We start from the raw sequence: 15,233 nt of genomic DNA on the forward strand, positions 1-15,233 counted from the left end.
TAATCGCTACTGCGCATGGGCCGGTATTTTCCAGCGCGGTCTATTCCCCGGAAGTCTTCACATGCAGGACACTTCCGGGGCATAGACCGCGTTGGAAAATACCGGCCCATGTGCAGTAGCGGTTATATGCCTCGCCCACAGTTGGGCAAAGCATACTGCGCAGGCGCCGGTGGCCTTCACAATGCGCAAGTACGGAAACCAACGTTATCTGTGATATTCTCAGATGAAGATTACGTGCAGTAAGCCGAGGAGGGGGGCGGGGGAGAAGGCGAATAAGCCACTCCCACCGGACCGTGGCGATTTGTATTTATGCCTCAAAGATGCGGGGTCAGGGGGGATAAAAAATCCTAATAGAATCCTTATGCGACGCACAATTGGGTGATATCTTTACATGATATCACTAAATATGGGTGACAGATTCTCTTTAAAGAAAATCTGTTCTATAGATGCATGCATCTGTAATCATGCCATTTACACCTGTCAACCATAAGCAGCCTTTTTATTATTACTATTCCTTGTTTGGTAAGACAAATTACTTTCGGCAATTGACAATTTTGTCATTATATGTTAATTATCTAAGTGTTAAATGTTTTCCTTTGGTCTTTAACTTTACCCTACTAGGAGAACTTGTTGCCTTAAAGAAAGTGCGTCTCGATAATGAGAAAGAAGGCTTTCCAATAACTGCAATCCGAGAGATTAAAATCCTCCGACAGCTCATCCACAGAAGTGTTGTGAACATGAAGGAGATAGTCACCGATAAGCAGGATGCTCTGGACTTTAAGAAAGACAAAGGTGACAGCAGAAACTATTATTGTAATTCTGACTTAAAAAGTATACAGCGTTTTCTAACCCTGCTAATTTTTTTCTACTTTAGGTGCCTTTTACTTGGTCTTCGAATATATGGATCATGATCTTATGGGGTTGCTAGAATCTGGTTTGGTACAGTTCTCTGAAGACCATATAAAATCTTTCATGAAACAATTAATGGAAGGCCTTGACTACTGTCACAAGAAGAATTTCCTGCATAGGGACATCAAGTGCTCAAACATTTTGTTAAACAACAGGTAGGAGACGGCACCGCCTTCTTTTCTGTAGATCCTAGGTTAAGAGGCCTAAATATTCATATGATATTCTTGTTGTAGTGGGCAGATTAAGCTGGCTGATTTTGGACTGGCACGGTTATATAACTCAGAAGAAAGGTAAGTGGTGGTCATTTACTGCACTTTGCCTAGTTTTTTCCTTCTCAATCAGTCCTTCTGCTTCATTGAAGAAGTTGTCCGATAAGGGTAAGTTTTTTTCATCTGCCGCTCTACAGCATTAAAAGGTTCAAAACGTAAACCTCTTCTGTTAGCCACAGTGGAGGGTCTCTACAAACTGCAGTTCACACACTGGGGGTCTCTGTTTTAATGTTGAACCCCACTGATCACTGGGATTTACAGTAGACAAATCAGCGATCAATTCATACAGATTATTGAATTAGGACAAGGATTTTATTGTACTTTTAGTAGAGATTATGTGCATTGGTACTTATCACAAATACCAGTTGTAAAAAGCATCCTGTGAAATCGAGCAAGATATAATAATGATAAAGTTAATTAGTATAGTACGACAGGATCATTTCCAATACCTAATATGCCATCTCTTTTTAGCCGTCCATACACAAATAAGGTGATAACACTCTGGTACCGACCTCCAGAACTGCTGCTGGGAGAGGAGAAATACACTCCTGCCATCGATGTGTGGAGTTGTGGGTAAGATGATGTAACTAAGCTGATAAATGGCAATCATTATTGTGTGAACCTATAAACTGGACACAATCTAAAATAATTTAACTCGAGTTTATGCTCCTCATCATTTTTATTTCCTTCCAGCTGTATCTTGGGTGAACTTTTCACAAAGAAACCTATATTCCAGGCTAACCAGGAGTTGGCACAACTTGAATTAATTAGGTACATTTATTTATCTTTTTTTTTAATTCTCCTGTATATACTTATTTGCCTTGCTGCAGCAGAATGTCTGTTCCTGGAGGGAATAATCATTATTATAGGAAAAGACACTGTTTGATTTCAGTATATAAACCACTGGACAAAAGAAAAGCATAGAGCTGCATACAGTGGTCAGAGGCCTGTAGCAAAATGACTCATTCTTCCTTCAGCCTGTTGGATTTGTTCTAGTAGATAAAATGTGTTTTGCTGCTCAATTAATGTTGGATTTGTACGATTGAAGGCGACTAATCTACCGTATATACTCGAATATAAGGCAAGATTTTCAGCCCATTTTTTTGGGCTGAAAGTCCCCCCCCCCCCCTCGGCTTATATTCGAGTCATATACCTGGGGGTCGGCAGGAGAGTGGGGGTGTCACAGATCATACTTACCCCGTCCTGGCTCGGTCTCTGCAGCCCCCCTGCTTCTCCACGGTCTCCCTTCCTTCAGCGGTCACATGGTACCACTCATTAAACTCATTAATATGTGCATATTTATGAGTTTAATGAGCGGTACCACGTGACCGCTGAAGGCAGGAAGGAAGACAGTGGGAGAGCGGGACTGCAGAGACTGAGCCAGGACGGGGTAAGTATAGGCTATATTCACCTGTCCCAGGTCCATCGGTGCTTGCTGCTGTCTGATGTGTCCTCTTGTCAGTGACATTCAGACAGCAGGGGGAGCGGTAACATGGTTAGTGCGCGCCCTGCCCTCTGCTGCCTGAACGTCACTGACAGATGACAGCGGCGGCCGGCGAGCAGCGATGGACGAAGGACAGATGAATGTCTCAGGTGCCAGGTCCTGAGGCAGCAGCGACACCGGCACCTGGCACCCAGAGACGGAGAGGTGAGTATGTTATTTTTTTTAATTTTTATTTGCAGCAACGGTAGCATATGGGGGCATAATGCATGGAACATCTTATGGGGGCATGATATATGGAGCAGCATATGGGGGCATGATATATGGGGGCATGATATGCGGAACAGCATATGAGGACAACATATGGGAACATAATATATGGAGCAGCATATGGGGACATAATGTATGGAGCAGCATGTGGGGGCATGATATATGGAGCAGCATATGGGGGCATGATATGTGGAGCAGCATATGAGGACAACATATGGGGGCATAATATATGGAGCAGCATATGGGGGCATAATATATGGAGCAGCATATGGGGGCATAATCCATGGAGCAGCATATGGGGGCATATTCTATGGAGCATCTTATGGGGCAGCATATGGGGGCATAATCTATGGAGCATCTTTTGGGGGCAGCATAATCTATGGAGCATCTTTTGGGGGCAGCATATGGGGCATAATCTATGGAGCATCTTTTGGGGGCAGCATATGGGGCATAATCTATGGAGCATCTTATGGGGCCATAACCTTTATGGAGCAGCATATGGGGCATATTATTTTAGGGAGCATTTTATGGAGCCATTATTAACCTTTGTGCAGCATTATATGGGGTGTATTTTGTATGGAACATCTTATGGGGCCCATCATGAACTGTATGGAGCATTATATGGGGCTCCTGATTCAATATGGCTATTCAAAAACATTTATCCTACTGATGTCTCAATTTTACTTTTATTGGTAACTATTTTTATATTTGAAATTTACCAGTAGCTGCTGTATTTTCCACCTTTAGGCTTATACTCGAGTCAATAAGTTTTCCCAGTTTTTTGTGGCCAAATTAGGAGGGTCGGCTTATACTCGAGTATATACAGTATTTCTCCTACGCCTCATTGGGGGACACAGAGACAGTGGGTGTTATGCTGCTTACCACTAGGAGGACACTAAGTAAACAAGAAAAAGTGAACTCCTCCCCTGCAGTATACACCCTCTCGCTGGATGAGATTTCTCCAGTTCTTGCTTAGTGTCTACAGGAGGCACTTGGGTCTGGTTTCAGACCCCACCGTTTTTATTTTATTTTTGATTTTTCTGTAAATTTTTATTTTTTAATTAACGGAGTGAAGGGGGCGACGGTTCCTTTCTACGGCCCGCTCTCCCCCGAACCAACAACGGGCAAGCACGTGGAGTATATCTCCCTGTACACTTTCCTGCGACGATTGGGGCTGATGCCTATGGCGATGATCTTTACGGTCCCGGTAATCCACGGATACGAGGGAAAGCGCATGGAGTGCAATGGAGAAGACTGGAACTTCGCTTCCGAATGCCCTGATTCAGCCCCATAGCTCTCCATCTTCCTGCCATAGGGAGGATCGATTGAGCATACCCCTTTTAAGAACTCCTCCAGCTCTGCTTCACTAGCCAGGAGGATGAGAAGACCTGCGTGGATGGCCCCGGATAGCGCGGCCTGCCGAGTACTGGAGTGGAGGTATGGGGTCGGGTCCCGGCCCCCAGGAGAAGCGCTGACTTGGCATCAGCGGCAGTTCACCGGACACCCCAACCCCCCCCGCTCTCGGCGCTCGGGTAGGCCAAAAATGTAGAATTTAGTCACCGGCTTTTCCGGCCTTCTAGGCCGCAATTTGAATAGCGCCGCCCGCGCTAACGTCACCAACCCCTCCTCTTGGCGCCTCTCATTACTTACAAGACGCGCAATTCTAATCTCAGGGGCCATGTCTTTTACCTCAGCCTGCTCTGGACACGAGCTGTGAGGCGTGCAGGATACCGGGCGACACCACAGGGCCACGGCTTTCCTCCCGGGGGACACAGCACAGGACCGTGGGTAAGCTGCATCTGCTCTCAGATTAAAGCTTAACCCCTTCCCGACACATTCCCTGCAGCTGCAGACAGACTCTGCCGTTAACCCTTTCAGGAGCGCTATGTCTCAATCTAAGGAGGCTAAACGGGCTGCTAAGAAGCACACTGCGTTTTTTACCGTGTGTACCACTTGCAAGTCTGCCTTACCCAGTGCACAAGATGCAGGATAGGAAAAAAGTGGTCAGACAATCCGCGCTGCGAATCACTATGAACAATTATTACAGTGGTCTTTATTCGACGCGTTTCAAAGTTTCACACAACTCCTTCCTCAGGAAAAAAACCACCAAGTGCACAGACTAATCTGTTATGCACGGACTGCGCCCCGACGTGCGCTCCGACGCCTCTCGCCGCCGCTGCTGACGGTCCTCCTGCGTTTAGTATCCCTGAGTGGGCTGCGTCCCTGTCATGGTCGGTGGAGTCTCTGACCCAGGCTATATTCTCCCTCCGGGATGACTCTTTAAGTCAGAAAGCGTCCTTACCTCCCGAGGAGGGCTCTGGCGTCGGCCGGGAACTGTCCACCAGCAGGGCCGTACTCGTTCAAGGGATGGTCAGGTCTCTAGAAAGCGGACCCATGATGCGTCCCCTAGTCCCGTTCGCACCTCAGCATCTGCGACTCCTGTCTCTCGCTCTCCCTCTCCTGAGGTTCACAGCGAGCACGACTCTGAATTCGAATCTGACGCTTCAGTCCCTCAGAATCCCCCAACTGATCAAGCATCACTTGATTCTCTTATAGAATCAGTCAACAGGATTCTGAAGGTGGATGAGGAAAATATTCCTGCTCCAGCACATCCTATCTCATTTAAGAAAACTAAGCGTGTGCGCAGGTTATTTACCAGCCATCCGGACTTTAAGGAAATTGTCCAGAAACATAGGGATCGTCCACATGGCAAAAGTCTACTCGGGCTAAATACCCTTTTGATCCAAACCTAATGAAGGATTGGTTACAGTCCCCTCCGGTGGACCCTCCTATATCGCGTCTTGCTTCTAAAACGCTCCTATCCGTTTCTGAGGGTTCCTCAATCAGAAACCCCTCCTATTGTCAAATTGACTACCTTGCCCGTTCAGTTTTTGAAGCTTCAGGAGCAGCACTTTTTCCATCTTTTGAGGCAATTTGGGTCACTTAGGCAATGTCCGCTTGGGCAGAAGTCTTGGTTACTTCCTTCCAGGGCACCAATCTTCCTCCGGAGGCAGCCACTGTCGCCAGGCAGATAATTCACGCAGCGGACGCTTCTTTTGATGCTGCCAATTGCGCTGCTCAAACTGCTGCTAATGCGATCTCCATTAGAAGAGCCCTATGGCTCCGCGACTGGCGGACGGATGCCACATCTAAAAGATCGTTGACTTCTCTCCACTTTCAAACGGGTCGTCTTTTTAGAGAGAAACTGGACCAGCTCATTTCTGCCTCACAAGGACCCCATAGCAGCTGCATGATGTGCCACTAGCTGGGGGCCCCTGGGGGAGCGGGGGCACTAGGCAGCTGCCTGGTCTGCCTACCCATAACGCCGGCCCTGATCAAGGAAGGTTTTTTCTCCCAAAAAGATGGTTGGTAGTAACCACCGACGCAAGTCTTCTCGGCTGGGGTGCGGTCTTTCGTCACCACACGGCACAGGGTCGTTGGTCGACCCGAGCGTCACGTCTCCCCATCAACATTTTGGAGATACGAGCGATCAGATTAGCTCTACGGAGTTTCCACCATCTGCTCGCAGGTCACCCCATCAGGATCCAATCCGACAACGCCACGCCGGTAGCGTATATCAACCGCCAGGGAGGTACCCGGAGCAGGATGGCCATGCACGAAGTGAGTCACATCCTCCATTGGGCCGAGACCAACCAATTCGCCCATCTCCGCAATCCACATCCTGGGCGTAGAAAATTGGGCGGCAGATTTTCTCAGTCGCCAAGGCATTGCCCCGGGAGAGTGGTCGCTTCATCCGGAAGTCTTTCAGCAGATTTGTCATCGTTGGGGGACTCCCGATGTGGATCTCATGGCCTCAAGACTAAACAACAAGGTGCCTCGGTTCATTGCCCGATTGCGCGATCAATGCGCCATCGGAGCGGACGCCCTATTTCTGCCATGTCATCGGTTCCGGCTCCCGTACATCTTTCCCCCTCTTCCCTTGCTTCCGAGGGTCATCAAGAAGATCAGAGCGGAGGGAGTACTAGTGATCCTAGTCACGCCAGATCGGCCGAGCATGGTATGCAGAACTAATACAACTAGTTGCTGATGTCCCCTGGCGACTTCCAGATCGCATGGATCTACTCTCACAGGGCCCGATTTACCACCAGAACTCCGGGGCCCTGTCTTTGACGGCGTGGCCGTTGAATCATGGATTTTAGCACAGGCTGGGTTCTCTCACGACGTGATTTCCACTATGATTAGTGCTAGGAAGCCTGTGTCCATGCGCATCTATCACCGCACCTGGTTAACCTTCTTTTCATGGTGCAAGGATCATGGTTGATCCCTTCTGTTGTTTACCATTCCGGCCATATTGTAGTTCCTTCAATCCGGATTAAAATCAGGCCTCGCGCTTAGATCGCTCAAGGGCCAAATTTCGGCCTTGTCAGTGCTTTTCCAACGCAAAATTGCCACCAAACTTCAGGTCAAGACGTTCATTCAGAGAGTTTCCCATGAGGCGCCTCCTTATAGAAGGCCATTGGAATCATGGGACCTTAACCTGGTTCTCGGGGCCTTACAGGAGGCTCCTTTCGAACCGCTGCAGGACGTGTCACTGTCCGTCCTCTCTTGGAAGGTGGTCTTTCTAGTGGCATTTACATCAATCAGACGAGTTTCGGAATTGGCAGCCCTGTCCTGCCGTTCTCCATTCCTGAATTTTCATCAGGACAAGGTAGATCTCAGGCCGTCCCCGTCCTTCCTGCCCAAGGTCGTCTCCTCTTTCCATCTCAACGAGGAAATTGTTTTGCCTTCCTTTTGTCCGGGACCAGTCGATTGTATTGAGAATGCCCTCCACACCCTGGATGTGGTTAGGGCGCTGAGATGGTACATCTCGCGGACGGCTCCCTTCCACAAGTCAGATGCCTTGTTCGTACTTCCACAGGGGCATAGGAAGGGTCTAGCCGCTTCAAAAGCAACGCTAGCCAGGTGGATTCGCTTAGCAATTCAGGAATCCTACCGTGTCAGGAACGCGCCTGTCCCAGCGGGGATTAAGGCGCACTCTACTCGGTCAGTGGGCGCCTCTTGGGCCATTCAGCACCAGGCCTCTGCAGAACAGGCCTGCAAGGCTGCGACTTGGTCCAGTCTGCATACTTTTACAAAACATCACCAAATTCATTCTCAGGCCTCTGCTGATGCAGTTCTCGGCAGACACATCCTGCAATCGGCAGTACCTCAGTGTTGACTCAGTGGTACATGGGGTATTGGCAGATGTGTGCTTCCCACCCAGGGACTGCTTTAGGACGTCCCACTGTCTGTGTCCCCCAATGAGGCGTAGGAGAAATAGGGATTTTTGTGTACTCACCGTAAAATCCTTTTCTCCGAGCCATTCATTGGGGGACACAGCACCCACCCTGTTTAGCCTACTGGCTCATTGTAGCATTCTTAGGTTTTGACATAGTTATGGTTATTGTTGACTGTTTAAGCTCCTACTGCTTTTTTCACTGAACTGGAGAAATCTCAGCCAGCGAGAGGGTGTATACTGCAGGGGAGGAGCTAACTTTTTTTATGGTTTACTTAGTGTCCTCCTAGTGGCAAGCAGCATAACACCCACTGTCTCTGTGTCCCCCATTGAATGGCTCGGAGAAAAGGATTTTACGGTGAGTACACCAAAATCCCTATTTTTCATGGCACACATAAATTAAAATAAAAAAATAAGTCAGCGATTCGAAAGCTGCTACTGCGCAGGTGCTGGTGATGCCATCTTGCAAGAAAAAAAAAAAATATGGTCTCCACTAAGATGGCTCCAGCATTTCCTGAGCAGTAGCAGCCATCGTATCGCCGATAGCTGCTACTGCGCTGGGCGCCAGTTTCAGACTGATTTTTTTCATTTTTTTAAAAATTTATGTATGCCGTCAAAAACAATATTTAAGTACACATTATTGATGTGGTCATACTGCAGCGCTGGCACAAGCCTGCAGAAGGTTTTTTTTTTTTTTTTTAAATATATATAATATTCAATGTGTACACTATTGGGCAGGTCACTGAGTGATCAGTGACCTGTCAGAAGCCATACTGATGAATACCTAAGCAGTGCACCACATGAAGAACTCCACAGGCCGCCCTGGAGCATGAGCATTTCATTAACCCCTTAACATCCAATGGCGGATAGAGTCCGTCATTGGACGCCTCCCCCTTTTTGTTGTGGGCTCCGGCGATGAGCCTGCACCTTTTCTGGCTCATGACAGCTGATCTTATCAGCTGACAATAATAATAATAATAATAATAAATCTTTATATAGCGCCAACATATTCCGTAGCGCTTTATAGTTTAAATTAACAGTTTCAAAACACAAGTCATAAGTAACAACGTTAACAATAATTAAAGCAAAATAAGACGACCCTGCTCGTGAGAGCTTACAATCTACAATGAGGTGGGGGAGATGCAAGGTACAGGTGTGTATTTACAATTATGTATTTACATTGATGGTCCAGCCATCTTGAGGGAGTGAGGGATAGATTGAGATAGTGAATGGGCTACACACGCAGACTTACACATAAAATGACTGATTAGTGAACGTGATAGGCCACTCTGAACAAATGCGTTTTGAGGGAGCGCCTAAAGCTGTGTAAACTGTGGATGGTCCTAATTTCTTGAGGTAGAGCATTCTAGAGGATTGGCACAGCATGGGAGAAATCTTGGAGTCGGGAGTGGGAGGTGCGGATTAGTGCAGAGGTTAGTCGAAAGTCGTTTGCAGAGCGCAGCGGTCGGTTAGGCCGGTAGACAGAAATGAGGGAGGAGATGTATGGGGGTGCCGCACTGTGGAGAGTTTTGTGGGTGAGAACAAGTACTTTGAATTGGATCTTATAATGAATGGGCAGCCGGTGTAACGATTGGTGAAGAGCGGACGCGTCTGAGTACCAATTAGCCAGATGGATAACCCTGGCCGCTGCATTAAGTATGGACTGGAGAGGGGAAAGTCGAGTAATGGGGACATGTGCCAGGAACAGCCGCAGGTGCTGTTAACATGTTAAATGCCACTGTCAAACGCTGACAGCGGCATTTAACATGCACGCGCAGGAACCGCATTATTACCTCCTCCCATCGGCGACTGTGTCACATGACCGCGGGTCACCGATGAATTCGCATGACAGCCCAGGGTCACCCGGAGACCCCTGTGGTTGTCATTGCTGGATCACTATGAGCACCGCCTGGTGGTCGGCACTCAAAGCAAGTGAGCATATCTGCTATATAGAGCAGGGCTGCCAGCCCTGCTCTATGTAGCAGAGGCGATCAGATCTTTGTGATACATTAGATAAAAAAAGGACTTATACATGTTTGGTGTCTATGAACTCGTAATGACCCGGAGAATCATAATGGCAGGTCAGTTTTAGCATTTAGTGAATCTAGTAAAAAAAAAAAGCAAAGGAAAAACAAGTGTGGGATTGCACTTTTTTTGCAATTTCACCGCATTTGGAATTTATTTTTTTTCCCAATTTCTGTTACACGACATGGTAAAACCAATGCTGTCTTTCAAAAGTAAAACTCGTCCTGCAAAAAAAAAAACAAGCCCTCACATGGCCATTTTGGCCAACAAATAAAAAAGTTATGGCTCTGGGAAGAAGGGGAGCAAAAAATTGAAATGCAAGGTTAACTCAAAACTGAAAATAAAGATTAAACAACCACAAGACAGATTTAACCCCTTAACGACCGCCGATACGCCGTTTAATGACGGTAATTAAGGGTACTAAAACCACAGCGCCGTTAATTCACGGCGCTGTGGAGAAAGTACATATGAAGAGAGAAGGAAGATCCGGCACTGGAGACTTAATAAAATCCACGATAAGTTTTATTCACATAATTTCATGATAAAACCATAAAGGGGAAAACAGACCCCCCACGCCTGACGCGTTTCGAACCTTACACCAGGTCCTTCCTCAGAGACATGAAACAAAACAGTTCACAAAATGATTATAAACATTCCTAATCAGCAGAGGGACTCCACACATGTGTATAATCAAAGAGGCAGACAACTAAGCCCTCAAATCACTGGTGGAGTCACTCCCTTGCAAGAAGAAAGAGAGAAAAAAAAAAAAAAAAGGAGAAAAAAAAAGGAAAAGACCAATTCAACAATGGACAAGACATAGAATAAATAAAAACATGTGCAATACACACGTATAAATGCATAAATACATAGCAACTATCAAATGACAAAAAAAAACCCCCCCCCAAAAAAAAAAACAGCAAAAATCTCAGCACTCAATAGAAATACATAAGATCATTTCTATAATTTAGACCTTGCGGATATCGTGCATCAAGCGCAAGTATCCAGAAGGCTTCCCGACAGTGTAGTAAATGTTCCCAGTCACCCCCTCTGGGGGGTTTCAATACCAGTTCTATTCCCTTAACTTTAAGACTGCATAAATTACCCTTGTGTATTTCAAGGAAATGTTTGGACAAGCCAGACACATTCCTACGACTGGACATAGACTCTGGATTAGAAGCGGTGATGTGCTCACTTAGTCTCCTCTTCAGGCTGCGTGTGGTACAGCCAATGTAATATAAACTGCACAATGTGCACTCTGCCATATACACTAAGTGTGTGGTGTTACAATTCATGTAGGTTTTAATTTTGTAGGTTTGTTGTGTACTAAAATTAACAAATCTATCTGTAATATCCATATAGCGGCACAAACCACACAATTTTTCACCACACTTATAATTGCCCAAGTAATTTAACCACGTAGGTTTAGTGCAATCAGACAAATACAATGAGGGGGACAAAAAATGACTCAAATTTTTAGCTCTCTTTGGAACACACCTATGTCCACCAGCCAATATCTGCGATAAGACTGGATCTTGATGCAGTAAGGGAAGATGTTTATTTATGATTTTAATAACACCCTTGTAATCTGAACTGAAAGCGGTAGAAAAAGTGGGAATATTTTTATTTTGATTAGTGTGTACCATGTCATTCTGCAATAAACTACTCCTAGTTTTGTTATCCACTTTCTTAATAGCCCTGTTTAACATCCAGTTCTTATAACCCCTTTTTGATAGCCTGGTGCAAATTTTACGACGCTCGGATTCATAAAGAGCGTCATTAGAGCATGATCTTTTGGCACGGATTAATTCACCCAACGGTAAATTTCGTATCACATGTGGCGGGTGACAACTATCCGCATGCAATATGGCATTACCACTGGTATCTTTTCTATATAGGGAAGTATTTATATTCCCCGTTTTGACATCTCCCATAATTTTAACATCCAGATATGTGGCACAAATGCCATGTATTTCGTGGGTGAATTTAATATTCAAAGAATTAGTCTCAATATACTCAAAAAACTTAAGCATGCCAGGAGAGGGAGATACATCACAACGATCAAACCACAATAGGATCACGTCATCAATGTATCTCCCCCACCACAATACATTGTCTAAATAGGGATTATCCATAGTATATATATATATTTGTTCTCCCAAAAGGACATATATAAGTTGGCCAGAGTAGGAGAGAATTTTGACCCCATCGGGCAGCCACACACCTGAAGATAGTACTTAGTGTCAAATTTGAAAAAATTGGTGTTCAAAAGATGTTGTAACGCCATAATGATAAATTTTTTAAGATCAGAACTGAAATTACTTTCTTCAGTCAAAATGGTGGAAACAGCAGATAATGCCAAATCATGAGGTATACATGAATATAGAGCAACAACATCACATGTTATCCATGTGTGGTGAGGCCCCCATGCAACCTCCTGAAGTGCCTGCAGAAGCTGTTTGGTGTCTCTAATGTGACCTGGTGTTTTCAAAACCAAAGGTTGTAATTTTCTGTCTATCCACTCGGAGAGTTTTTCATTAACCCCTCCAATACCGGCCACTATGGGCCTGAAAGTACATAGCGCCCCCCGGTGTCGGATTTTCTCCGGGGTCTCGGCTGCCATAAACAAAATAGTACATAACCCCCCCGTTTATCACCCCCTTATATAGGCAAACATAATGAAATAAAGAAAATATATTTTTTTTTCAGTTTTCCATTATGGTTGGGCTAGGGTTAGGGTTGGGTTAGGGTTAGGGCTCGGGTTAGGGTTAGAATTAGGGTTAGGGCGAACTAGGATTAGGGTTGGTATTAGGGTTAGGGGTGTGTTGGAGTTAGTGTTGGAGCAAGAATTGAGGGGTTTCCACTATTTACCAACTTTGAGGGTCTAAAAATTGGGGTCGAAAACATTACTTTTGTGGATATAAAGACTTTTTATTTTCACGGCTCTGCGTTTATAAACTTCTCTAAAGCGCTTGGGGGTTCAAAGTGCTCACCACACATCTAGATAAGTTCCTTAGGGGGTCTAATTTCCAAAATGGGGTCACTTGTGGGGGGTTTCCACGGTTTAGACCCATCAGGGGCTCTGCAAACGCAACATGATGCCCGCAGACCATTCCATCAAAGTCTGCATTCCAAAATGGCACTCCTTCCCTTCCAAGCTCTCCCATGCGCCCAAACAGTGGTTCCCCCCCACATAAGGGGTATCAGCGTACTCAGGACAAATCGCACAATAACTGTGGGGGTATGATTTCTCCTGTTACCCTTGTAAAAATAAGAATTTGGGGGCGGAAAGATCATTTTTGTGGAAAAAAAATGGATTTCTTATTTTCACGGCTCTACGTTATAAACTTCTGTGGAGCACTTGAAGGTTCAAAGTGCTCACCACACATCTAGATAAGTTCCTTAATGGGTCTAGTTTCCAAAATGGGGTCACTTGTTGGAGGTTTCCACTGTTTAGGCACATTAAGGGCTCTCCGAACGCAACATGTCATCCGATCTCAATTCCAGCCAATTCTGCGTTCAAAAAGTCAAACGGCGCTCCATCCCTTGCGAGCTCTGCTGTGTGCTGAAAAAGTGGTTTATCCCCACATATGGGGTATCGGCGTATTCAGGAGAAATTGTACAACAAATTTTGTGGTTGATTTTCTCTTTAAACACTTGTGAAAATAAAAAAAATTGGTTCTGAAGTAAATTTTTTGCAAAAAAAAAGTTAAATGTTAATTTCTCGTTTGCCTTATTGGGGGACACAGAGACCATGGGTGTATGCTGCTGCCACTAGGAGGCTGACACTATGCACAAAAAAGTTAGCTCCTCCTCCGCAGTGTACACCCCACCGACCGGCAGGGAATCCCTCAGTTTTAGCTTAGTGTCAGTAGGAGGTGGACACGGGTCTTTACTTAGACCCATATCTACCTCGATGTGCATCGTTCCTTTTCAGGTTTTCCCGGAGGGATACAGTGTGAATGGTCACATCTGTACTCCCACAAGGAGTCTGTGAGTACGGCGTGTACTGCCACCCCGTATCCTCACAGTTCTCCGTAGCAGGACCACCATCCTTCCAGGCGGACGCCAACACGAAGATGTGTCAGCGATCCAGAGGATCCTCGTCGCCAGTCTCCCACCCACTCGCCTACCAGAGCCTGTCGGTTGGATGAGACGCAGACTCTTCATGTACAGGACTTTCTTTGAGGATTCGGGCCCGGGACGGGTATGTATTGGGACCCTTTGGCCTGCCCCCGAGGGCACGTTTGCAGCGTCTTCCCTGGAGCAGGGATGCGGTGGCGCTGCGAACTCCTGCACCCATCCTGCTCTTACAGCCAGCCCCTACACCGTCCTCTTCTCCCCGACACGCCGATCGGGTATTCCAGGGTCCTCTCGCGGCGGCGCTTACATTGCGGCACCTTCGCGCCGACCCCGTGCTGACAGGCGGCCGCCGCTAGTAATTTAGGCCCCGGCTTCTGTCGAGCCTTCCTAAGCGTTGCGGCCACGCCCCCCCGCCCCTTTCTTCTAAGCGGGCTTCTCTCCCGCCCATTCCAGGCCCTCCCACCGCCCTTCGCAGCCTGTTCCTGGCCAGGGGCGGTGCCGGATTCAGCAGGCGTTTAGCTCCGCCCTCCTTCCCCTGGGAGCGCGTTTTTCCCTGTTTCCTCTCAGGCGGTCGCCATCTTTGCAGCCGGACGCCCCTGTCAGCCGGATATCGCTCCCTGGGCCTGTCAGCCAGATATCGCACTGTCCTGCATCTGCAGAGAGGTGGATACCTTCGTCTCTGGGGTCACCGGACCGTGAGTAGCTCTGCATCTGCAGGCTGACACCCTTCTCTGCACCCTGTCCCCCAACCTTCCGGCACTACCTCAGGTTTCACTATGTCTAACTCCAAATCTGACCGTAACAGCCCTGTGGCTCCCCCCTGCACTCTAGTCAAGTTCTTTGCATGCTCTTCTTGCAATCGCAAACTTCCCTCAGGTCAGTCCACTTCCCTCTGCCTGGATTGTAGCAATCCTATTCAACCTGACGCCGCCCAGGAGCCATCTAGGGCCCCAGGCGAGAGTGAACCCCCCATGCCCGGCTGGGCCTCGTCTCTATCACAGTC

At 46.9% G+C, this 15,233-nt stretch overlaps 1 protein-coding gene across 6 annotated transcripts in view; it reads left to right on the top strand.

The window, feature by feature from the left end:
• Positions 1 to 15,233, top strand: part of CDK12 (cyclin dependent kinase 12) — a 322,745-nt gene that overhangs the window by 54,995 nt on the left and 252,517 nt on the right. For all 6 annotated transcript variants that reach the window (XR_012231595.1, XR_012231597.1, XR_012231596.1 and 3 more), the window contains exons 5-9: positions 622 to 792; positions 875 to 1,064; positions 1,143 to 1,199; positions 1,650 to 1,751; positions 1,872 to 1,949. Coding sequence is in view for 2 of the 6 variants with exons in the window: in XM_073572556.1 (XP_073428657.1) it covers positions 622 to 792; positions 875 to 1,064; positions 1,143 to 1,199; positions 1,650 to 1,751; positions 1,872 to 1,949 (598 nt within the window). In the remaining 4 variants the exon portion in view is untranslated. The remainder of the gene's footprint in view (positions 1 to 621; positions 793 to 874; positions 1,065 to 1,142; positions 1,200 to 1,649; positions 1,752 to 1,871; positions 1,950 to 15,233) is intronic.

Source organism: Dendrobates tinctorius, unplaced genomic scaffold (genome assembly GCF_039654945.1).
Source record: "Dendrobates tinctorius isolate UK_male_01 unplaced genomic scaffold, ASM3965494v1 ptg000032l, whole genome shotgun sequence".
Taxonomy (NCBI): domain Eukaryota; kingdom Metazoa; phylum Chordata; class Amphibia; order Anura; family Dendrobatidae; genus Dendrobates; species Dendrobates tinctorius.